General features: G+C 38.3%; 1 protein-coding gene across 3 annotated transcripts in view; it reads left to right on the top strand.

Moving 5' to 3' along the window:
- Positions 1–18010, top strand: part of LOC122079627 (E3 ubiquitin-protein ligase At3g02290-like) — a 20414-nt gene extending 2404 nt beyond the window's left edge. For 2 of the 3 annotated variants that reach the window (XM_042646252.1, XM_042646250.1), the window contains exons 3-5: positions 350–779; positions 2621–2730; positions 17586–18010. In XM_042646252.1, coding sequence (XP_042502186.1) covers positions 377–779; positions 2621–2730; positions 17586–17612 — 540 coding nt within the window. In that variant the 5' untranslated portion in view covers positions 350–376 and the 3' untranslated portion in view covers positions 17613–18010. The remainder of the gene's footprint in view (positions 1–349; positions 780–2620; positions 2731–17585) is intronic. The other variant, XM_042646251.1, reaches the window with a different exon arrangement.
- The last annotated feature ends 8953 nt before the right edge of the window (positions 18011–26963 follow it).

Raw genomic sequence — 26963 nt, 5'->3', positions numbered from 1 at the left:
GGTGATTGGGAGGGGGGTTCATTGTGGTGAGGTAGGAATGCTAAAGAAAAACAATTTATGTTCTTGCTTGAAGAAACCAGTATCTTGGTACTGGAGTCTAGAGAACCTCTCAGAACTTTACCTGCTTCATTGTATTTTGCATGTTAGGATTATCTGGCCTCTCTGGCTAAAGCATTGCAGTATTGGTTTAGGTAGCTAAGAATTAAGTAATTTTAGTTTGTAGTTGACACATGCATTAATTGTGACAAAGTTTGCTATTTATTTTCAATTTAAATTTGTTACTGCATAGCTATGATATTTGAAATTCAGAGAGAGAAGTTTTACTTACTTTTTCTTCAACATTTCACAGTACACAGCCTTATTCAGAAGAGGGGAGATGCATGCCATCCCTTCATCGATTCAGGGGGCGACTTCTTTGACTTCAACATCTTCAATTGATAATTCTCTGTCTGACATGTACCGTTCTCCTCCAAGGCCTCTGCCTTGTGATGCTGATCCCAGACGTTTCCGTACACAGCGTGATGGGTTGGTCTCAAGACGTGAAAAGGGCTCAAGTCATTCACACGAGGAAACTGAACCACTTAGAGCGAGTGACACAGACGCAGAACAAGAATCTTTAAGTGCAGGAGACAAATGGAATGAATCAGATTGTGATGGGGGATCAAAAGAACGTCGTTCCGAGTCCTCACTGAAGCACTCATTGGCAAAAGTGATGGGTGGTGTTGGGTATGTTTATTCCTCTGCAGAAGATGAAGATTTCTGTCCCACATGTCTTGAGGGTATGCTTTTTGGATTTAACCCTTAATTTTTTTGATGTGGTGTTGGGATTTAAAATGTAACCGCAAGCGTACGGATCAGTGTAGCTACGGGTCGAACACAGGGAGAGCAACCACTTTATTTTTTTATTTCTTTTAATAATGCGAAAGTGAACCGATTAATGGTTGTGATCTAATTCTAATTACCGTCCTAAACATATGTATCTAAAATAATGTCCTAACCATTCGTCATCTAAGAATTTAAAGACGCAAGCCGCGCAATAAAAATTAAATAAATAAATAACTAAAAATAAATAACCCACGCAATTTAAAAAAAAATAAATAAAGAAATAAAGGAAAAAAATGCTGAAATAAAAATAAAGTAAAAGAAAGGGGAGAAAGCTAGAGAGAGACTCACAAGTAGGTTTTTCTACTTAGCCCGAGGGATGCATCATAATATGAACTTCCCTACTTGACCAGAGAGTCACTCTTACAAGGGTTACTCTACTTGGCTTTAGGGAAAGGGTGACAATTAAAATAAAAACAATAAATTGATGGTTCTATGGCTAGGAGGGGTAAAGCCAACACATACACTAGCCATGAACCTTGGGGGAAAGGGATAGCAATAATGTAACGACTGAAATTAAAATCTTAAATTAAGAAAGAAAGGGTAGTCAAAAGAGGGAATGAGAGGGGGGAGAGAAGACTACTGAAGGAGCCTACTTACTTGAATCAATGCTTGAACTTGAAAGCTTAGGTGATTTGAGATACTACCAGTACTAAAAACCAGATCTGGAATAAATCAAATCTGAAATTTCTAGTACTAGAGAAAACAAATCTTAAAAAAAAAAAACTGAACTTGAAAAAAAATATGCTCCATGGTTCGTGATCTTGTCACCTAGATCTAAGCCTAGAACTATAACTTTAAAAATTACAACTCAATTACATAAATCATAAACATAAAAGGCTGAATAGGAATAAAAGAGTGCTTGCATTAATTGACATAAAAAACTATTACAAAAATGATTAAAGCAAAAATAGAGAAGAACTAAAACTAAAGAGTGAGAGAGGGAGAGAGAGAAGAAAACTAAGCATAAACTAGAAAATAAACTAAGGGGAATAATAAAATAGGAGGGGGGAGGAAGGGGCTTTTATAGGGTTTTTTTCTTGCCTCCTTCCTTCTACAAGTCTTCTTTAAGAAAAGAAAGAAAATAAAATAAAATTAAATCTTGGTAAAAATCCTCATTCTCTGAGTTATTGTGTGAGGAAAGAGAGAATTTGTTTCCATAATTAACAAATTCTATTCTTTCCTTACAATATTCACTAATATCTTGCAATCTTGATTAAATCAGAAAGGAATCTTTGCATAGCATCTTCAAGATCTTGTGAGGTGGCAAGGAGAGAAAATAATCTTCAGGATTTTGTAGGAGAGAGGATGTGGTACCAATGAGTGGGTCCCACCTTTGGACTGGTTCTTGATTCACTTTAAGCACTTTCTCTTATAGACTTGGAAACTAAAAAAAACAAGAAAAATAAAAGTAGTACTATCCAAAGTGGGGAAAAATGTACACTTATATCCCTAAGATTTCACACATTATTGTGCTCATCATATGGTTATTTTGATCATGTTAAATTTTTGTGCTTAAGTTAGGGATGAATATGCTGTTTTATACAGTTTGTCCATAAATATTGTGGATCGCTTGGTATAAACTTTATAAATTTCAATGCTCTTGTATCAACAATTTTTAATACTAGAAAGCATTTGCATCTTATCTTTTGTACTCTTTATTTCTTACAGATGAGAACAGTTCATGAAACTAATACTGTTAAACTATGTGGATTCTTCATTGCAAATTTATTTGCAGAATATACTACAGAAAACCCCAAGATAATGACAAAATGTTCTCACCATTTCCACCTTGGTTGTATATATGAATGGATGGAGAGAAGTGACAGCTGTCCAGTCTGTGGAAAGGTAATGCATTTCACATTCATCTCTAGTGATAGTTGTTCATTCTGCAAAATGATCCTCTATTGATTGGTAAGCCAGCTGGTCTTTTAGTGTGTCTCACATTGCCTAAGCACAGCTATATGCAATTTGTGTGATACTGTGAACGACATATACCTTCAAAGCTCTAGAGGAAATATTTTATAAAAGGGTTCTATGATTAGCAATGACATATGGGGCTGAATGTTGGGCAGTAAAGAAAAAACATTTAAACAAACTTAATGCAGTGGAAATGAGGATGTTATGATGGATGAGTGGTAAAACTAGAAAAATAAAATAAAGAATGAACAAATTAGAGAAAACCTGGGCGTTGCCCCTATTCATGATAAGTTGTGAAAAATTCATCTGAGGTGTCATGGAATGTGCAATAGAGACCTTTGAATGCTCAAGTATGCAGAAGTGATTTATTGCAAATCGAAGGAGAAAAAAGAGCTAGAGGTAGGCCTAAAATAACCATAGAAGAAGTGGTGAGGAAGGACATGTATAGTTTGCGATTGGTTTCTTGTATGGCTTTGTATATAACTTATTAGAGAAATAGGATCCATGTAGCCAACCCCATTTAGTTGGGATAAGGCTAAGTTGAGTTTAGTTTAGTTATATGCAATGTTGAAATCGTGGTAAAGCCATTTGTCCAACTAAAACTAGGCTTTACCCGTATCAAAGTATCAGCTAATTCTGTTCAAGTGCAGTGCGTATCATTTGAGTATATCCAGGTCAATTTGTGTTAGCTGTGAATCAAACGGTCCCCTCTTTCAAAATCTTGCTTTCCACGTGAAGGGCCCTTTGCATTTTTCACTGTCAATGGTCACACAAGCTTTCATTTTGATTGGAATTGACCTCAGTCCCTGCATCCAAATAGAGTAGTTCGCCATCTGCAAGCGAACCGGGATTGAGCTCTAATTGTCTTTCCTTCGCAGCGAATACCATTTCCTGAGTTCACACTGATGGAGAACCCTTAGGGAAGAGAGGGGAAATCAGAGTAGAGAGGGGGGAAAAGGAGAATCACACTCAACACATTCATTCAATAATCAAAATCACTCTCTTTGAATCTTCGATCGATTACAACCAATATATAGGAAAATAGGAACATGAAATTAGAAACTTAACTGAAATGGAAACTAGCCTAAACTAGGAAACAACTATAAAAAGGAAACCAAAGCAAGGAAGTAAATCCTACTCCTACGTTCAAGTCTGGAAAAGAAAAGCATGAAATAAAATACTAAGTAAACTACTAATTTTATTTCCAACCCTTGTTGGACCAAAACCTTGGGCTGGACCGGTTCTTTTTGGCTCTTGGTTTCCAAAGCCGGTCATGCTGGTCCAACCAAGAAAGGGTAGCCGTATCTGCATAAACTCTCCTCCTCTGAAAAGAACTCGACTCCGTTTGAGTTAGGGAAAGGACCGAGGAGACCGTCTGAAGGAATACGCTGAATGAGGAATGATCTCATCATCTTCTTGAGCTTAATTTCAGGGAGATCTTTGGCAGGATGAAACTTCATAGTCTTGTTGGCATGCTTGAAAGCATAGGTATTGGCATAGCCACAATGTTGTACTTTCTTATCAAACAACCAAGGCCGACCAAGAAGGATATGGCACACCTTCAAAGGGAGGATATCACATTGGACTGTATCCTTAAATCCACCAATAGAATATGTGACCAAGCACTTATCTGTGATTTTGAGATTAGTGTTGTTCACCCAAGCAACCTTGTAAGGATTAGGATGCGGTTCTGTATTCAATCCCAGCTTACGAACAGCGTCTTCAGAGACAACATTAGTGCAACTGCCTCCATCAATGACCAAGGTTAGCAACTAATCATTGCACTTCACACGAGTCTGAAAAATACTACTGCGGCGCCAATCTTCATTTTCAGTGGCCTTCTGAGTGGTCAACACATAACGAATGACATAAAAAGGATGTTGGTCTTCGTCACTGAGAGTGTCATTGACTTCACCTGTTGCACACTCTTCTCTTAAATCAACTGTGTCAGAACCAAGTTGCTCTTCGGGAATATATTGTATAAGAGAATCCTTATCAATAAAAGCAACCAAACGGCTGGGACATTGAGCACTGATATGTCCAAATCCATGGCATGAGTAGCACCGAACTGTAAATTTTGAAGAATCAGAAGGTTTATCTGAACCACGCCGAGGGGGTGAGTATGGGCGAGTAGGCCGTGAAGATGACATTTTAGAGACATGTCGAGGTGGAGAATACGGCCGACTAGGTCGTGAAGAGGCCATAGATGTAGCACTAGCCTGTGGTTTGCTAGATGACCTCTCTTGGGTAGGAGACTGTTGCCAAACGGAACTAGTACCTCGAGAAAAAGTATCTGCAAAATTTCTCCGATTGTATGGGCGTTTCAGACTTTCCTCAACCTGATATGCTACTTGTACAGCGTCTTCCATGGTAGGCAATCGACTAGATGCAGGGGCAGCACTAAGTTGAGGGTGCAAACCATTGCGAAATTGTGCCACTAATACTTCTTCATCCCACTCAAAGTCAGAATGAGTGGCCAAATAATAAAATCTAGCAACATACTCTTCAACGGTCAAATTCTCTTGTTTCAACTGTGCAAACCTGAGATGCATGCGTTGCTTGTAATCAGAAGGCAAGAATCGCCGATTCATGATTTCATACATTTCAGCCCAAGTAGTAACCAAACCAATGCCTCGGGTTCGGTTCTGTTATTGCTTGATCCACCAGACTCGAGCCGTGCCTTTCAGTTTGGCCTCTGCAAATAGGATCTTTCGAGCCTCAGTCAACCCATACCATCTGAAGAATGTATCTAAGCTGTGAATCCAGTCAAGGTATAATTTTGGATTATTGTCTCCATAAAAATCAAGGGCATCCAATTTTGCTGCTCTTTCTGCTCCATCATCATGTCTACCAGTCCCATATGGTGGTGGTGGTGGTAGTGTTACTGGCGGATCCTGTGGAGTGGTGTTGGAAGAATCCCCAGATTGAATGGGACTCTTTCCTTTATTTGCTGCCACCAAACGATCAATAGAAACTTACATCGATTCCACCATTGTTTTTAGGGACGTGACCTTGTTAGTGAGAGCATCAAATTTTGTATCAGTTTCTCCTTTATAAGAATTCAGCTGTTGAACAACTTCACTATTGGCTACCATGGTGATGATTAACAAAATAGCATTCAAGAATATATGGTAGAATAGTAAATAACTTTTTTTTTTTTTTTGGAAGGCAGAATTGCAATTACTTGAGATTCAATTAAACCACAAAGGATATCAAGTGTGGGCAAGGATCTAAATGTAAATAAGAAAAAAATGAGGGATAAAAGGAATTAATAGATAAAAGAGGGGTAATGTGGAAAAGTTAGAAAATAAAATAAAACAGGAGACTCAATGGGAGGGACCGTCACCGACAGAGATGGAGGAAGTGGGAGTGTCCAGAGGCGAAACCAGCGAAGGGGTTTCGTAGGCCTGGTTGAGGGGAACCGACGCGAGGAGGGATGAACCCCGAGAGCCGATGGTGACGAAGGAGGTCTTCACTGCTTGGAAGCGACTCGTGGCGATGGAAGGACTAGATCGACAGGTATGTTTCTGGTTTCTCTCTCTTTTCAACTTCTCTTCTGCTGTTCTTTCTTCTTCTTTTCTTATATCTCTCTCTCTTCTCGACTTTCCTTCTTCGTTGTGACTTCCTTTTTGCTTTCTTCTTTTTTTTTTTTCTTTGCTGTCGGACTTTGCTGTCGGACACAGAAAGAGGAAGCGGTGGCTGTTGTCGGAAGGGGAAAAAAAAAGTGAAAGAGGAGGCGGTGGGATTTTCTGGTTGGGAATCGAAGTGAGGAGAAAAAGAAAGGGAGGCTTTGGGATTTTTTCTTTTGTTGATGGAAGTCTGAGGCCGAGACGGAGGTAACAGAGGCTCGGTGGGGTTGGGGTTTCAGCTGGGACGATGGGTATGAAGAGATTTTTTTTTTTTTTTTTTGCTGTTCTCTGTCACGGTAGAACCAAAAATAGAGAATGGGAAAGGAAGAAGAAAGATGGGGAAGGAATAGGATCCTTCGGCTCTGATACCAAGTTGATGGAGAACCTTAGGGAAGAGAGGGGAAATCAGAGTAGAGAGGGAGGAAAAGGAGAATCACACTCAACACATTCATTCAATAATCAAAATCACTCTCTCTGAATCTTCAATCGATTACAACCAATATATAGGAAAATAGGAACATGAAATTAGAAACTTAATTGAAATGGAAACTAGCCTAAACTAGGAAACAACTATAAAAAGGAAACCAAAGCAAGGAAGTAATCCTACTCCTACGTTCAAGTCTGGAAAAGAAAAACATGAAATAAAATACTAAGTAAACTACTAATTTTATTTCCAACCCTTGTTGGACCAAAACCCTGGGCTGGACCGGCTCTTCTTGGCTCTTGGTTTCCAAAGCCGGTCATGCTAGTCCAACCAAGAAAGGGTAGCCGTATCTGCATCACACACATACGGCAAGAAACTCTGGATGACTACTTAATCATAGTAGTGGTTCATATGTGGTGCAACTCGCTTGAACTCTGGTATTGTGATTCTATTCCTTGACTAAGTATATGTTTGGCACAGCTTATGAAGAGCAGATTTTTTCCCATTTTCTGCCTTTGGGTTTTTAATTAGTTTGTATGGGAAATGAATAAACAAAGGGTTTTTAAAAAAAAAAAAAAAAAAAAGGACTGGAAAGAAAGAAACAGATTTTGACTGCTTCTTCGTCTCTGTTTTCCCTTTGTTTCCTCTTTTAGTAAGCACATGACATCAGATCACAGCTGTTGTCATGCAGTATTACGTCATGCTGAGTTCCTGATTACTGCAGGAGGCTTTTCTTTTCTTTTTTTACAAAATTACCCATGCATAAACATTTGCTCGTATCAGACTCCCCACCCCAAAGAAAAGGAAAGAAAGAAAAACAGATACAAAGGAACAATTGAAATATTTATTTAAAAATATGTTCTGTTTCTCAATTACCAAACCACTAAAATCTGTTTCTTTAGAAATAAAAAAACAGAAGAATGCCACAAAATAGTTTCAAACACAGCCTGAGAGGGTCTGAACTGTATAATTGACAGCATGTGATTTGAGTCGTGGTAATACATCTTAGCTCATGTTTAACAAGCCCATGCTCAGAGAAACCCAAATCCTTTCAGAGTAATAAATTGCTAGGTGCATGTGCAGGTAAAATCTGATTGAAGTATGGAGTATCGTTATTCTGGAAATAGAAATATTTGGATTAATCATATAGATTAGTTTTTGAATAATATACAGTTACAGTGTTAGAAGTCTATATAATGGAGGACCTTTTTTCCTTTTGGCAGAGCAGCATAATAGAGGTAGCACCGTGTTTTGACATTAAACACACAATTTTTCTTTGCCAGTTAGTTCTATAATCAAGGTTATTGAGAATAAATGCTATAATAAATAAGAATCTGGAATCTATCAAGACATATGGTACCCGAAATTAAATAATCATGTATGGACTGTCTGTTTGATTCCTTTTTGGATCATCCAATCTAAGAATGATTTTGTTAATATAAAATATATTTGAGAATGATTTCTCTATTTCAAATACCTATGCTGAATTTTCACATCATTCTGGTCACCCAATTCTTTCTTGGTTTTTTATTTTTTATTTTTTGGGGGGCAGGGTTGGGTTGCGGTCAGTCCCATTGTGATGTAACAAAGGATTGGCTAAATTTGGCTGATCAAGCTGGGCCAATTCTGTCCCACCTGGTTAGAAAAACCAGGTCCAGAAAAGGAATATATTTTCTGTCATCTGTGTTGCAACAAGGACAATTTTTCCAAATTGAGAACTTGATCATTTCTGGGTTGCGCAATTCTGACACCTTGATCCCCTTTGCCCAAATTTCAGATAATGAGATATGTTAGCTTAATTGGTGGAAGCTGTGTCGTTTAACCATTAAATTTTGAATTCAAATCTTTTAGATATGATTATTCTTGCATTTATATTCAACAATAATGCCTTGTGGAAATAAAAAATGACACATCAGATAAGCAGGGTCAGGCACAGGCAACACAGATTAAAAAATGGATCAGAGAAGGACATGATTTTGACTGAAATCAAGTTCAGACCGGGTCTGAGTTGGACAAACAGCCATGAACATGATGCAGTGTCCAACCTGGACCTAGATTTGTTCAGATCTTGCCACCCCTAATAATAATACAACCTGGGCTGAACTGGGGATACTTGTTGCTCACCCAGACTGAATTTAATGCATAAAAAAAAGAGCTAGGGGTTGAATTGAGTTCACTGGTTAAAATTGTTTTAACGAAGTATAAAGTATCCTCGAAAATGTGCAGTTACACGAAGGGTTACTTAGGGGTTGTTCTTGTAATTTTATTTTTATTATTTTATTCCTGTTGATGGTGTCGTAGGGAGTTTGACTCGAACTCTACTTCAGTATTAGAATTGGAGTTTTGGGTCAAATCTATTTTCAGTTTTAGAATTTGCTTGGGTTTTTTTTTTTTTTTTTTTTTCTTTTGCTTTTATAATAGATTAATTCAAATAGTAGATCATGTCATTAGCTGCCAAGAGATGTGGGTGCGCAATTCTGTTTCCTCCCCTCTGATCTTTCCCTCTCATTTCAGGCACAATCTATCCATACCACATCTCACGTATTCCCTTTTTTTTTTGTTTTTTTGTTAACCAAGGTGTCCGGGCCAGCTTACGCGCACCTCGATTAATCCTCGGGGAGACTAGCACAGCAACCCACCGCCATGATCTCCCCTTAAATCGCAGATGTACAGATGGGGAATCGAACCTGAGACCGTGCGCCTAATCCACACAATCCCTAGTTCGCCCTAACCATCTGGGCAACCCACGGGTGGGTACAGAATAAATAAGAAAACACACATACACACACACAATGCGTACGACAGGGTTCGATCCCACGACCTCCTCTCCTGGGTGCTGGCTCCACAAGACGAAGCTACCACCACTAGGCTATCCTAGTGTTCGTTCCCTCCTACTTCCTTTCTTGTTCTGTTTCTCTTTCCTGCACTTCTTCTTTCATTGGTGAAATCTTTTGCTTATTCTCTCATTTCAGTTACAATCTATCCATACCACACCTCATGTATTCCCTCCTACTTGGTTGCGAAAAAAGACTTACCGAACTATCAGACCAAACTGATTTGTCTTGTGACTTTAGGCATTAGATCACCACCTTAGGGCGACTTAAACTCTAGGTGTTTTTTCCTTAAGTCCTTTTTGTTTAGAAGCATACCTGCAACCAAGACTGGGCTTGAGTTTACCACCAGGAGTAATTTCATGGGTTTTGTTCCTTTTATTTATTTATTTTAATTCTGCTGATTGATCCCATCTTGGCTGGTTACCACTCATTCAAAATGGCTATGGACTGCGATTAGTTGCCTGAAATTTCAGGTTACACCTTGGTCTTTTGACTGCGATCTCTCAATCAACAGAGGTCTTGCCCAACCACTAGTTGCTGGTTGTCAAAAGGTTGAAAACAACCAATCCGTAATTACTAACCCATATTCTCATTAATTACACAGAACCCCTTTGTTTATATACGTTAGTTCAGTTTATTCCCATCCTTTAACTTCCAGAATAGTGTATCCCTTTAGAATTTTATTTTGGATATATCCAGTCACTATTTCACTTCAAAAAATTGTTTGTGAATTTATGAAACTGCCTTTCATTATAATTGGATCGTATTCATTCTCGTGGGCCCATAGTGACACCTAATTAGAGTTAGTGAACCTGGGTTCGCATCAATTGGTATTAGAGCCAATTCTTTTTTTTGTAGTTCCTAACCATGAAAAGACCCTCTTACATCACCAACCTTGATTTACACAAGATGTATTGGGAACTTGCTGAAGTCAACAGAAGACTGAAGTGAAACTTGACCGCTTTCGTAATCCAGGTGTCAGGAAAATTTGTCAGCCATAGCAGCTCTCACTTCCAAAGTGGATTTAATTTTGGAGAGGCTAAATATCAACATGAGAGACCAATCAGGACCTTCTACACCATTACCTCAGTTCAGTTCTTTACGGATTGTGGGATACACCTCTGAGACAGCACCAGTCAATTGTTCCTCTGGATGTCACGTGGCAGTTTTCCCACGACTATGGCATTAAGGTTCAGGTTCCAAAGTTTGATTGAGAGAAGGGGCTTGAGGATTTTCTTGACTGTTGATGACAAAGACGAGAGGATTTTTGCCTATAGTAGATGACGAGAGGATTTTCTCCTATAGTAGATGACAAAGTGAGCTTATCCTCACCAAGTTCACTAGTTATGCTCGTTTGTGGTGGGATGATGCGTTACAGTCAAGGCTTATCAGGTGACTGGGACCCATCAGATTCATAACAAATTGAGAGGCAATGAAGCAAATATTGAACAAAAAATTTGTTCCTCTATTTGAGTAAAATGCGCCCCCTGTTCTTCAGTGTTGGTCTAGCCTTTTCTTTGCTAGGTTGGCTGCTCTATGATCAGCTTTACTCCACCCAGCTGTTTGGTTGCATGGGGTAGCACGCCTTCTCTTCTTACCCCTGCCTTCATTTCTGCCTCTTATGTTGTTAGACAGGGTGGGTAACTCACTTCCTCAGATACACATTCTCGGTTTGGAAACTCGTCCCTCTAAGTCACTGAACTCTAAATAGAAGATGCTCTTCCACAAGATGGTCAACTACCACCAAGGTGATAAAAGTATGGATACCTACACCATGTAATTCCACAAATTAGGGGGTAATGAAGCAAATATTGAACAAAAAAAAAAAAAAATTCCTCCTAATTATGAGAAGATGCTCTTCCACAACAACAACAACAAACTAAGCCTTAGCCCAACTTAATGGGGTCGGCTACATGAGAAGATGCTCTTTCACAAGATGATTAATTACCACCAAGGTGATAAAAGTGTGGATACCTACACCATGTAATTCCATAAATTGTCCTCTAGATGCAGACTCCAGGAGACAGATCAACAGTGGGTATTGAGGTACATTAGTGGGCTGAACACAGAGATCCAGTTAGATCTTGCTAATGAGGACTTCAAATCAGTCGATGCGGCAGCTGCATATGTGTAGACCGCTGAAGAAAAGTACTATTATTTGAAGGACATGCTCAAGAATTCTTCACCACAGTCACAGTGCACAATATTTTGTATCCAATGGACTGATTGAGAAGGCTTCCCTTTCCAATAGAAGGGTGCTTTTAACATGATCAGCGTTCAACGGCAGTTCACACAGTTGTTGACACAGGAGCAGAAGCCAACCTTATAGCTGTAGACTAGTTCATACATTTAACCTTCCACAAAAGCATCTTATTAAAAAAGTCTATATGTGAGGTTTTGGGCCTAACGTTAGAGAAGAAGCCGTTGCAATTGCCCGTGTTAATATGCAGTTTGGGCCACTTCGCTACAAGGTGTCTTGCCTTGTCATCTCCCTACCGCACCATGACGTTGTATTAGTACGGCATTGGTAACAAAAGGCTGGAATTCTCTATGATGGTGCAAGGAACACCATTAAGGTGAAACAACGTGGGTGAGTGTTTCTGATGTTACATGCGTTGACTGTCATGCCTCGATGAAACAGTTCTCTCCTACAGCTATAGGTCTCTCTCTCCTCCCCACTTATGGAGTTGTAGTTCAACCGTCTTCCCCGACATATGTGCTACCTCAGCATCGAGATCACTATAAGGGTACTTTGGGTTCGCAACCTAACTAGACAGAGTCGAGGTTTTTTAAGAGCGGTGGAGCTGATGCTGTTACCAATGGATTAATTAGGGGTTGTTTTTGTAATTTTTTATTATTATTGTACTTCTGTTGATGGAGTCGTAGGAGAGTACGGAGTCTGATTCAAACTCTGCTTCAGAGTGAGTGTTGGAGTTTGAGTCAAATCTATTTTCAGTTTTAGAGTTTGTTTGGGATTTTTTTCCCCCTTTCTCTTTTATATAAGATTGTAACCAATGATGGGATAGATTTAGATTGATTCAAATTGGAGATTATGTCATTCTCGCCAACAGCTCTGGGTGTGTAATTCTGTTTCCTCCCCTCTGATCTCTCTCATTTCAGGTACAAACTATCCATACCACACCTCACTTATTCCCTCCTACTTCCTTTCTTATTGTTTCTCTTTCCAACACTTGTTCTCTTTCATTGCTGAAATCTCTTGCTTTATTTTCTGGTTGATCTCTGCTGGGTGATACTCTTGGCTGTGAAGAAAGAGACTTACCGAACTATCAAACCAAACTGGTTTGCCTGAGACTTTAGTTCTCTCCTCCTTAGGGCAACTCAAACCTGGGTGCTGGTTCACTACCATAGGGCAGCTCAAACCCTAGGTGCTTATTCCTTTAGTCCTTTGTAGAGTTGTTCCTGCCTACAACCAAGGCTGGGCTTGAGTTTACCACCAGGAATAGTTTCAGTGTTTTCTTTATTCTGCTGATTGAACCCATCTTGGCTGGTTATTACTTGCATTCAAAAGGGCTATGGACTGAGATTAGTTGCCTGGAATTTTAGGTTAAACGTTGGTCTTATGAGTGAGATCTCTCAATCTATAGAGATATTGCCCAACTGCTAGTTGTTGGTTGTTTAAAGGTTGAAGAGAACCTTCCCATAACATTTTAGTTCAGTTTATTCCCATCTTTCCTCTAACTTCAGAATAGTTCATCCTCTTACAATTTTAATTTCGGATTTATCCCAGTTACTGTTTCCTTCCAAAAAAAAAAAAAAAAAAAAACAAGGATCATACATTGTTTCTGAATTTATAAAACTGCCTGATGTCTGGCCAATTACAGATGTAACCAACTCCAGTAGATGATCATAGAAAACTCCAACAATTAATAATAAGCAGATTCAGATCCAACAAGGATTCTGGAATTTAGACAAAACCCTAATTTAGTTCAAAACTTTGACAAGCCGTAACTCACATAATAGGGCTCCATTGAGGCTGACATTTGTACTGAATGGAAATCTTAAATGGTTTTTGATCAATTTCCGATGGATGGATTGGGAGATCTGCTCGTTGCAAGAGAATATATAGATATATATATATTTGGTCAATGTTCAAGAACTTGAGTTTCTAGCTTCAGATGATCCTCAAAATTGGAGTGAAGATCCCTAGTAAGATGTCTAACTGTCCTTCAACAATTGAGCCTCAACTGTGGGCTGGATAGGGAGAATCAGCAGATCCAAGTCTTCACTCAGATAAATCTCGATCTGTACTCGAATGGGAGATTTTTTATTACAGCGGCTAAAGGCCACCGTAGGCCGCAAAACTCTGGTTGAGTTCCCCTCTTGATGCACCTGATCAACCCTGATCCTTGGTCTTGTAAATAAGAGGACTCGATTGGCACTTCAAAACCCTAACAGATCCGAGTCGATTCTGGCTGTAAGCTGGCTTCAGTTCTTCAATCTTGCTCGTTGGTTTTGTAATCTGATTATCATCTTACAGTACTCAAAGGTAAAGAAAAAACAAAGGAAGAAAATAATTTGATGGAGGGGTGAGAAGGGTGAAGAGAAGTGGTGGTTTGGTTTAGGCTTCTCACCTCACCTTGGGCATCTCACCATCTCAAAGTGATCCTCTCAGCCCTGGAGTAAACTCTCATCTTTTCATCGATCAAAACTTGTTAAATCCTGACAATGAGTGTCTTTAAATAGGCTTAGAGGCCTATACAAAATAGGTGATGCAGCAATGAAGGTCTACTCAAGGAGGAAGAAGAGGGTCGACCCTAGTGGCTGATTGGGTCGACCAAGGTCTGGTTTATTGGCCCACAGTTTGGGCAATTGATGGGATTATTAGTTTTCATAATTAGTTTCTAATTTTCAGTCATAGATTAGCTTCTAATTCCAGTTGTTTTATTTCCTAGTTTACTTTTCCAGTTTTAGTAACTAGATGTTAGTAGTTTCTAATTCAGTTTTGGAAACTAAATTGAGTTTCTATTTTGTAAGATCCCTCATCATTATTGTAAATAAAGGAGAGGACTCCCATTAAGTCCCACGATTTTAAGAACTTAAAATACTGCTGCTGCTGCTGCAATGTCTCTGCTAAGATTGACCTTGTGTTTGATTAAGGACGATGGGGCTGGTGTTTGATCTGGTCGACGCCTTGCGGTGAGAAGCCCAGGTGGTTCTACAAGTGTTTTCTTCTTTTCTTTCAAGTCTATTTTCAAGCTACTACTGCTGTCACAAACCAGGTATTTTTATGTTCTGCCCAGAAAATCACCTTTTCTGTACAATCGGTCCCTGTACCCTGAAGCACTTCCAGCCCTCTGTTGGGGCTATAACTTTATTCGAAGCTTCCTCTCCATTCCAGGGAGACTCGATCCAAGTTGGGTCTGGTTCTGACCAGCCAATTGGAAACTATACAAAACCTTTTGATTTTTGTCTTCTAGTGATCTGCCATAACCAGAACTGTGATCGATTGGCTTGGATTAGTTATTACTATTATCTTTAGTTTATGGTTCATTGTTTAGTGTTGAATTGAGCCTATTTGAATTACCAAATCAGTCCCTGGTTTATTCCTATTTATCTGGTGCTGTTCGGCCATATATATTGCTGGGTTTTGAGATCGATAGCTGCTGGTTGCTTGGTTTCTGTTGGTCTGATTTTATTGGTTTTTGTTAGTTGAATTTTGGTTGTTCTTTGAGTACAAGTTCCTGCAGTTTGAGACTTGGTTAGACCCCTATCCTAGTCTACATTAATAGGAAATTCCCAAATAGGAAATTAACTTACTCTCTTAAATTGATTTACTTGACAAGAAATAACAACTAACTACTTTGTTTAACAAATAAAAGGAAACTAATTACTAAACCACTAAGAAAACATAAAATGCAAATAAATCTCTAGCACCCAAAAAGGGAAACAAATCTTTTAGGAACTGTCCACTCCTTGTAGCTTGCCGTCCAAGACATCAAAACAGTATAGGAAAATAGAAACTAGTATTAGCAGCATCTCAACCAAGCCAGCTGTGGATATTGGGCCTCCAAGGTACTGTTTACGTCAACAGTACCTGCATGAACAATAACAGCAATTTGACTGGCCCAATTGGAGAAAAATAAGGCTGATTCGATGGCTGAAACTTACCAGATCTGAACCAAAATTGGGCTTGCACTGAACTCTCCTTTTGACAAATCGATCTGCATCACTACCCCTTCCTTCCATATAATTGGATCTTATTCATTCTTGTGGGCCCATAGCAACCCCTAATCAGGGTCTGCATTCGCATCAATATGTAGATTCATTTATGATCTATATATGTATATTCTTTCATGATCTATGTGTGTATTCATGGTTGGGCTACCCAAAATTGGTTCAGTTGGTGATCTCTAGTTAAATCCAGACGTTAAGTGCCATACTTGCACAACCTAAGAGTCATGTTGGGCAATACTGTCCCAAGCTGTATGAACATGATATGGGGTTGGATTAAACTTGTGGTAGTTCCTGTGAGTAGTCCTCTGGTTGGACTGAAGTTGATTCCTTTTCGACAGTGAATTGGAAGGGATTACTGAGGCTTGTTCTTATCCAAGCATCTAGATTCTGTTAGAAATTATTCCTACAAGATGTTTATTATTTTCATGCAAGAACATTCATATGATCTGGTAAAGATGGGCTTGAGAGTTGAGACAGCATGGCTACATGGTTGTTGATAAGTGGGTGGAAAAATCTCATGTGATGGATGTATGTCTCAATCGTGAAGTATTGACTGTAAGGATCTGTCTAAGACTCTAAATGTTGAATAGGTGGAAGGATTGGATTTTTTATTGGTGGAATGTAAGCGTTTAGGTGTTTCTTTGTTCATGTCAATCTAAAATTTGGAACTGCTTTTCTAAGAAGGCAAGTATGTGGTTGGTGGAACTCATGTGAGAGACATTTTCTGTACATGTTTTTGGTTTAAACTTCTTTTAACTTGTAATCACCTGCCATGCTACAGAAGCACCCTCATCTAGTATTCATCCTCACCTTTAGCCCAGTAACCTTGAACCTGGCTACCCAAAAGATGGAAGAGAATGGTGTTCAATTACTTATCTAGAATACCCCGGTGATTCCTTTGTGGAAGACATGGAAAATATTGATGTATTAGTCATGGTCTACTTATATATCCGGTATATGGAGATATAATCCTAAGAGAGCACATAGGTATGAAACATTGGATATCCATTTTTGTGGTTAGTGCCCACAAGGAGAAATGCAAACATGTATGGATGTGTAGAATCTTTTTTTTGGTGGGGGTGATGGTTGGGGTGGGGGAGCAATCATTCTCTGCCGCACTGCACTGGTATGGTGAGGATTTGGGTGGCTGGGAGCATCCAGGTACACACCCCGAGGTGTTCTCAGCCGTCCAGACTCACCGCACCAGTGCAATGCGGCAGAGGATTTTTAGACGGGGGTGGGGTGCTTGGAACCACAGCAGTTATTCTCAGCATTGGTTGAATTCCCAATGGGAGGACACCTGACCTTAAGCTGTGGCAGTGAATAAGTTAAAGCTCCATAGAGTTTGTACTCTGACCATTGTTGCAGGGTTTCTTGTCTGTAAGAGATTTCTCTTTGAATTTAAAGTTGTAGTCCATGGAGATTTTGCATGTATGGTCTGAATGAAACAGCTAAAACCTTGCAAATAAACAATGTATCTTGAAGTTTGGTGTGGTCCTATTGACGTGCAATGGGAGCAACTGTTTCTAATGTCAGAAAATGTTGGAAAGTGAACTATGTATCATCTGAACCCCATAAAACAGCCCTGTTCCCTTAATAGAATAAAAAGAAAGGAAGAGAACAAGAAATGCTTCCTTTTGATTTTTCCATTTACTTAATGTGCTTTATTCTGAATTATCTTTCAATGCGTTGCTTGTCTAGGTGATGGTCTTCGATGAAACTAATTGATCTCCCTTGGGAGTTTCAATTCAGAGATGAAGCCCTGCAACAGAGGAAAAAATATATATATTGTAAAGTAGTTGTGAATAGCTGAGGTGAAAGAAGTCTTCATCAACAATATAGATGTTGAAGCTCCAAAAAAATATGTTGAGAGGGGTTCTGGATAACCAATTGTTTGTACATGTTTTAAGTTGCTCGTCTTTCTCTTCCTTTCTCTTTCTCAATTACATTGAATACCTCTCTGGTTATGCTTACTTTTAATTAGATTTATTTACAGAGGGTGAAAATTTTATGTTCTGAAGAGAAAACTTACATACCATGATATAGAGATGTGCTTATTTCCTACCTTGGGTTGTAGACTGGGTTATCAGAAAATCCTTTTCAATATATAAGAAGTGTTGTGGTAATTCGTGTTCTCGTGGTGAAGCTTTGCTAATCTTTGCATGAGAACTCCTCTCATTTATCTATGAAGATATTGGCTGCCTATTTGATGGTGCATTTTGCTTCTGATTCAAACATTTTAGGCATGGCATTCACTTACTTTTTAAAGTCATTTTGACTGTGGTTGGCCCCAAACATATGGCTCTGTTGATGGAAGCGAAGAATGGTACAGGAATCGACCCCATGTGTGTTAGGGTACTTGAAAACAACAAAAAAGAGGGGTTTAGGGTTACTTCAGAACCTATAAGTGCAGGTTCTCCGAAGGATTGCAGTTCTTGTAGACGCTACTCGTCATACCAGGAGAGATTGTTACAATGGAGAACTTATAAGTTTCAAAAGCTTTTAGCTCTCCATCAACGAAAAAGAGACGAGGAAGAACTACGAGGATGGAAAGAGAGTCAGCCAAAACCATGGGATCTTCCCCCTCACTCTCTGGTTGTATATTTATATAAATGGGAGATGGTTCCTTAGAAGGTAGTGTGGTCCTTGCACCAGTTTGAGAAACAATGTGAGCGTATGAAGAAGCATCAATAGTAGTAGGATTTCTGTTTATTATGAAAGTGGAGTAACCATTTCATCCTTCACTATGTCTGAGCATAGAGGTCATGTTGTCTACTAGGCTCTTTTCCCCTAGATAAAAATAAAGGAAAAAATATACTAAGTGGCATGGCCATTGAAACAGAGCCGGAGCTAGTGGGAGTATTCTTTTCCCCTAAAAATAAATCTCTAATCCTTATATTGAGTCAGCATGCCAAGTGGTGTGGTTTTATGGGGTGATCCTACCATGGTTACCATAGGGCGTGTTTGATTGCTCGATTTTATAGAGACAATATCACTCCATAGAATATGGTTCCCTGGAGTTGTATTCTTGAAAAAATAATTGTTTGGTTATTACGGATTTTGTATGCTGAATCTTTCAGAATAACTATTTGGTTACCATGATCGTGTCTTTGGGAAACACCCAGAATCGCCCTGAATAACTATTTGGTTGCCCTTAAAATGTACTTATTTTCCTATTTTTGTACATAACTCTGCAATGTTATTTTTATGTCCACAGACTAGTTTGTAACACTTTCTATAGTATTATATTATTAATTAAAATGAAAAGGAAAATACCATGGCTAAATTATCCAGCACCGTTTTTTTAATAAATATGGGGCTAAAAGAAAAAGTCCATAATACTTAGTCTTTACACATACATATGTAGCTTAATGTACAAAAAGTCTATGATACTTAATTAAAAACCCAACTTAAAGTACGTCTTCCATTGTCCTAAATTCTTAGACAATTTCATTTATGAATGCGAAGATTTTGGACTGCATCAAGTACGTCTTCCAATGTCCTCGTAACTATCCTACTTTGTTCTTTGGATACCTCAATTCTCCCTCTTAGATATCCCTGCAGATAATATGTGGATATAGGATGTGTCATTGTAGGTTGACCCACGCATGTAGTCCCTCCTGAATGGTTCGATGAAGAAGATTCTTTATCCTCAATCAACTCAAACTTTTCACATCATTGATTTTTAAACTAAAAATCACTTGGAATCATTCAAACATTAGACATTTAAATTATTTAATGTCTAAAAAAAATGTCATTTAACTAGTCTATATGGCAATCACATCAAGGTGAAATTTGGGCAACACCAAAAGTTTCTTCCTTTATTTGGTCCATTAGTGCATCTTCAAACTTTGCACTGTCCAACTCCATATTCACACATCTTGTAGTAGTCCACCCACATAAAAAAATATGCGTGTGTACGACATTTATAGAATTTTCTCCCCGAATAATGAACAGTATTTGATGTAAGAGTAATGCATTCAACACCACAAACATCACATCTAGCAATATGTTCCATCTAAAAATTAAAAAATTGATCATTAGATAGTATAATATCATTCGTTCCATAAAATAGTTCATAAACACTACATAAAAGCTTGTATAATCATTTAGTTTCATCACTATCTGTAGTTTAAAAAAAAAAAAAAAAAAAGGGAGCATGATACATCCATATGAACCTGCTATCAATCATCATGTTAACCTGTGTAGTATTTAATCAATAAATACGTGATTGAAATGATACCTAATTTACTTAGTAATCTAATCCATTCATAACATAAATTATCCAAGTACCATTTCCTGTTCACAGTGCAACAGGAGAAAAAGTGCATTCTTCATCACAAATCACAACAATTACTGGGTAAAAAAAAAAAAGGTTCAATTTTCAAATTTCATCAGTTCATAGTTAAACATTAGACAAACATCCAAATTTTATACGAAACACCCATCAAACATCATTGTATTGTCATCTTCCATAAGCAACTCCAACACTTGTGGCTTATCTTCATCTTTCGCTTTAAAAAACAAATTGCATAGTTCCTGATTTTTTATGAAGAATTTTTTGGCACGTCATTTCTTGTTGAAACCGATAGCTGGGAGCACATCGGTTGCATCAGAAAATCTATCTGCGAGGTCATCGCTAGGCTCAGTGGTGACTAGACGACCAAGGTGAGAAGCTAGTGTCTTCAAAGGGCTTGATATCTTATCAGCCCTCTCTTTTTTCTCTTTTCTCTGCTACTACCACTGCCACTGCCACTAGGACAAGCTAACCTAGGCCGACCTCAAACAAGAGTAGAACGTTCTAAACGAACTAAAGGTACACTTTCTTCAGTTTGAAATTCTCCATTACTAGCAAAAGAAAGGTTCTCCAGTCCATCAAGATTGACTCTGTAATCATTCTGTCAATCAATTGCAGCCTCTGATGGATGCAATGAGTTATAGCCCATATCTATCTCATTGGTCAACCATATACCTACTTGAATGTGTTTTGCAATTTTTTCAATATCTTTGTTCTTTCTTCTGTAAAATTTTTTAAAAAGATTATATCAATAAAGTTGAATGAGAAAAATGATTACAAATGAATGGTTAGATAAAAAGTATTTAAAAAAAGGGGAAAGTACATTAAATTCATTCCAAACATGCCGAGGTGCATTAAAGCGCATCTTTATTGAATTCCAACCCACGCCACTATTCTTCTGGAGGTCTCTCAAAACTCTTAACCTTTGCTTCCAATTCGACAATGGTTGCGGACTTGTTCCCAACTATAGGTCATATCAAATCTATCATATATGCATTTGACAATAGATCACCATTGGTCTTTCCTAAGGCCATTGTCACCAGTTGTTTGATATTTTAAATGTAACCGCAAGCATACGGATCAGTATAACTACGGGTCGAACTTAGAGAGAGCAACCACTTTATTTTTTTTCTTTTAATAATGCGAAAGTGAACCGATTAATGGTTGTGATCTAATTCTAACTACCATCCTAAACATATGTATTTAAAATAACGTCTTAACCATTCGTCATCTAGGAATTTAAAGACGCAAGCCACGCAATTAAAATTAAATAAATAAATAAGTGAAAATAAACAACCCATGCAATTAAAAAAAATAAAGAAAAAAAAAATGTTGAAATAAAAATAAAGTAAAAGAAATGGGAGAAAGCTAGAGAGAGGCTCACAAGTAGATTTCTCTACTTAACCCGAGGGATGCATCATAATATGAGCTTCCCTACTTGACCAGAGAGTCACTCTTACAAGGGTTACTCTACTTGGCTTTAGGGAAAGGGAGACAATTAAAATAAAAGCAATAAATTGATGGTTCTATGGCTAGGAGGGGCAAAGCCAACACATACACTCGCCATGAACCTTGGGGGAAAGGGATAGCAATAATATAACGACTGAAATTAAAATCCTAAATTAAGAAAGAAAGGGTAGTCAGAAGAGAGAATGAGAGGGGGGAGAGAAGACTATTGAAGGAGCCTATTTACTTGAACTTCAACCCTTGAACTTGAAAGCTTGGGTGATTTGAGATACTACCAGTACTAAAAACCAGATCTGGAATAAACCAAATCTGAAATTTTTAGTACTAGAGAAAACAAATCTTGAAACAAAAAAAAACTGAACTTGAAAAAAAAGATGCTCCACGGCTTGTGATCTTCTCACCTAGATCTAAGCCTAGAACTATAACTTTAAAAATTACAACTCAACTGCATAGATCATAAACATAAAAGGCTGAATAAGAATAAAAGAGTGATTGCATTAATTGACATAAAAAAAAACTATTATAAAAGTGATTAAAGCAAAAATAGAGAACTAAAACTAAAGAGTGAGAGAGGGAGAGAGAAGAAAACTAAGCATAAACTAGAAAATAAACTAAGGGGAATAATAATTAGGAGGGGGGAGGAAGGGGCTTTTATGGGGCTTTTGTCTTGCCTCCTTCCTTCTACAAGTCTTCTTTAAGAAAAGAAAGAAAATAAAATAAAATAAAATTTTGGTAAAAATCCTCATTCTCTGAGATATTGTGTGAGGAAAGAGAGAATCCGTTTCCAAAATTAACAAATTCTATTCCTTCCTTGCAATATTAACCAATATCTTGCAATCTTGAGTAAATCAGAAAGGAATTCTGCATAGCATCTTCAAGATCTTGTGAGGTGGCAAGGAGAGAGAATAATCTTCAGGATTTTATAGGAGAGAGGATGTGGTACCAATGAGTGGGTCCCACCTTTGGACTGGTTCTTGATTCACTTTAAGCACTTTTTCTTGTAAACTTGGAAACTAAAAAAAAACAAGAAAAATAAAAGTAGTACTATCCAAAGTGGGGCAAAATGTACACTTATATCCCTAAGATTTCACACATTATTGTGCTCATCAAATTCCCCCATACTTGACTTTTGCTCGTCCTCGAGCAAGATAAATAAATAAAGAAATGAAAGAAAAAGTCTAACTCACTTTCGTAGGAATCACGGTTGCACTTAGCATGTGCAACAAGCCTTTAAACCCCTAAGTTACCCTAGTGGACGAGTTGTGTCTCGTGGGTGTTTGCAGTGAATATACACCCAAAATTCAGAATAAACAAATCCCAACCTTGGCTAAAGGTAAGGCTCATACCGATCCGAAGCAAAGATAATTTCTCTTACAAGGGACCCCCACACTTGAACTTTTACCCTTTATCAATTCCAGGCACTAGCATATTTCTTAATTTGGAACTCACCTCGTCTCTTCTAAAACATCCTTATCTTAAGGCAAAACCACTTATGAAGAAATAGGGAACCAATGACTAAGGCGTTGGAGTGTTTTTTACCAAACATGTTACCAAGCATTAATGACATTTGCACATTTTTTTCTCCCTTTTTTTTTAAGTTTTTTTGTTTTTTAGAATAATAAACTATATTCTACTCCATTACTTTTGGCTTGAATGACATGGTGGAGCAAACACCAGACACCCAAGTTACTATGTAGTTTCACTTTTTGCATATGCCCACAAAGGCAGTGATGCTAGAGTTACTTCAGAAGTTTCCTCCCAAGGAATTTTGATCAAGACACCACGCTTCCTGAGACGCAATGCCCTGTCTAGTTCCAAGGGAATCAACTCTTATTCTTCTTTATACCACATTTCACATTTCATTTAAAATTGTGCATTTGTCAACCCATGCCAAATTAAAAAGAATGTCTCAACTTCAAATCAAAAGTACAAGGAACCCACAGACTTACATATGGTCCATCACCATAATACAGGGGCCTCTTATTTTTCAAAAGAAAATCCCATCTCAAGACATGCTTGTTTCTTTCTTCTCAATAGGGTTTTATACGTTTAAAATGGATACCATAGTCAAAATTTTTATTTTCATACATCAAGCAATGAATGGTCTGATCATTAGCCAAAAGCCAAAGTAGGACTTCATCCTTAGCAAGCTCAAAAATAAAAAGAAAAACAAACAAAACAAAGTGAAAAAAAAAACTGGTTTCCCTCCCCCACACTTAAGTCATGCAATGTCCTCAATGCATGGAAAGAATTTAAAAGCAAAGACAATGCAAGGGGGTCATACATGATTAAAAGTTAGTCATCAGTGTAAAGAGATTCATGGAGATTCATGACCTCTCCACTACTAGTAGTAGGAAACTCGAGGAACGGTTTCAAACGCTGACCATTAACCTTCGAAATTACCCTTGTTCTTGGATTCAAAATCTCCACAGCCCCATGGGGATATATATTATGGACAATAAACGTGCCATCCCATCGGGATCTAAGTTACTAGGAAAAAGATGCAATCGAGAGTTGTACAATAAGACCTTATCACCAATTACAAAAGATTTACGCAGAATGTGCTTATCATGGAAAGCTTTGGTCTTTTCCTAGTAAATCCTAGAACTTTCATAGGCATCATTCCTAAGTTCTTCCAACTCAGATAGTTGGAGCCTACGGTGAATTCCCGCATCAGATAAATCAAAGTTGAGCTTCTTGATGGTCCAAAAGGCCTTATGCTCCAACTCAACTGGTAAGTGACAAGCTTTCTCATACACCAAACGGTAGGGAGACTGGCCAAGGTCAGTCTTGAATGCAGTCCGATGGGCCTACAAGGCTTCAATGAGCCTAAGGGACCAATCCTTACTGTTGGGATTAACAGTTTTCTCCAAGATTTGTTTGATCTGCCTATTAGACACATCCACTTGGTCACTAGTTTAGGGGTGATAAGGGGTAGATAACTTATGAATGATCCCATACTTTTTCATTAAAGCCTCAAAAGGCCGATTACAAAAATGAGTACCCCTATCACTAATTAATGCACATGGTGCACCAAAGTGGGAAAAAATATTTTCTTTTAGAAACTAGACCACTACTTTGTGGTTATTAGTTTTACAAGGTATGGCCTCTATCTATTTAGAAACATAATCAACGGCCAAAAGTATGTACAAATTTCCAAAAGAATTAGGGAATGGTCCCATAAAATCGATGCCCCATACATCAAAGATCTCAACTACTAAAATGGGGTTGAGAGGCATCATGTTCCTCTTGTTGATACGGCCAAAAGACTGACAGGCGGGGCAAGCCTTGCAAAAATCAAAAGCATCTCTAAAAAGAGTGGGCCAATAAAATCTTCATTGGAGAACCTTTGTGGCAGTCTTCTTAGGTCCAAAGTGTCCACCACATGCATGATCATGACAAAAAGAGAGAATGAAATGTTGCTCATGATCAGAAACACATCGTCGGATAATCTGATCTGGACATATCTTAAACAAATAAGGATCATCCCAGAAAAAATACTTAACTTGGGAATGAAACCTATACTTATCTTGGGTGGACCAGTGATCTGGAGTCACACTTGAAACTAAGAAGTTGACAATGTCAGCAAACCATGGGTCACTGGACATTGCAAATAATTGTTCATCTGGAAAGTTCTCGTTGACTGGAGAATCAATAGTCAAGGAATTGGGAAGCCAGGATAAATGATCTACAACTAGATTTTCAACTCATTTCTTATCCCTAATTTCTAAATCAAACTCTTACAAAAGTAAAACCCACCTAATAAGACGGGCTTTGGCATCCTTCTTCTGAACTAGATATCTGAGGGCAGAATGATCAGTATACACCACATGTGAACCAACTGAGTAAGACCGAAACTTTTCTAATGCAAACACAACAGCTAAAAATTATTTTTCAGTGGTTGTATAATTGAGTTGTGCATCATTTAAGGTCCTACTAGCATAGTAAATGACAGTGGGAAACTTATTAATCCTTTGACCCAAAACTGCTCCTATGGCAAAATCCGAAGCATCACACATCAGTTCAAAAGGTTCAGTCCAAACAGGTGGTTGAACAATGGGTGAATTGGTCAACTCCTTCTTAAGTTGCTTGAAGGATTCTAGGCACTCTTTGGAAAACTCAAAAGTCTGATCTTTGGCAAGTAATGAAGTGAGAGGTCGGGCTAACTGACTAAAGTTCTTAATAAACCTTCTGTAGAAGCCCGCATGCCCTAGAAAAGACCGAACATCCTTAACAGATTGAGGAGGTGGTAAATTATCAATTAAATCCACTTTAGCTCTATCTACCTTAATTCCCTCCTTGGATATTACATGGCCTAAAACAATACCAGATTTAACTATAAAATGACATTTCTCCCAATTCAAAACCAAATTCTTAGATATGTACCTTTTCAAAACTAGGGAAAAATGATGAAGACATTCAGAATAGGAATTTCCATGAATTGAAAAGTCATCCATAAATACTTCTAAGAATTTTTTGACCATGTCAGAAAAGATGCTCATCATGCATCGTTGGAACGTAGCAGGGGCATTGCAAAGTCCAAAGGGCATACGTCTGTAAGCAAATGTTGCATATGGGCATGTAAAAGTGGTCTTATGTTGGTCCTCTAAACCAATTGGGATTTGGTTATCGCCCGAATATCCATCAAGAAAACAATAGTATTCATGTCCAGCTAACCTCTCTAACATCTGATCAATGAATGGTAATGGGAAGTGGTCGTTCCAGGTTGCCACATTAAGTATCCTGTAGTCTATGCACACTCTCCACCCTGATTGGACACGGGTTGGAATTAGTTCATTATTGGCATTGGGAACTACAGTCAACCCAGACTTCTTAGGCACCACGTGAACTGGGTTTACCCATTGGCTGTCAGAAATAGGATAAATTATTCCATGATCCAAGCACTTTAGGATCTCTTTCTTAATGGCTTCCATCATCACTGGGTTAGCTCTTCTTTGGGGTTCCGTGGATGGTTTGGAATCCTCCATAAGATGTATATGATGTTGCACAATGGAAGGACTTATACCCTTGATATCAGCCGTGCTCCAACCTAGGGCTTCCTTATTATCTTTTAACATTTTAAGTAACTCCTCTTCCTGGCTAGAAGTCAAATTTAAAGAAATTATTACAAGAAGAGTCTGGTCAGGCCCTAGGAAAGCATACCTCAAATTAGATGGCAACTCCTTAAGATAATACCCCGCTTCTTAAACCCGGTCTGATTTCACGGTTGAACCGGTTTAACCATGCAGGAACCGAGCCAGAGGAAATTAGAGCGGGTTCCTTATGGGCTATGATGGCACGGGTGACCTTAAACA

Source organism: Macadamia integrifolia, chromosome 5, assembly GCF_013358625.1.
Source record: "Macadamia integrifolia cultivar HAES 741 chromosome 5, SCU_Mint_v3, whole genome shotgun sequence".
Classification (NCBI taxonomy): domain Eukaryota; kingdom Viridiplantae; phylum Streptophyta; class Magnoliopsida; order Proteales; family Proteaceae; genus Macadamia; species Macadamia integrifolia.
Note: the sequence above shows the minus strand (reverse complement) of the source record. Positions and strands in the feature narration are given on the sequence as shown.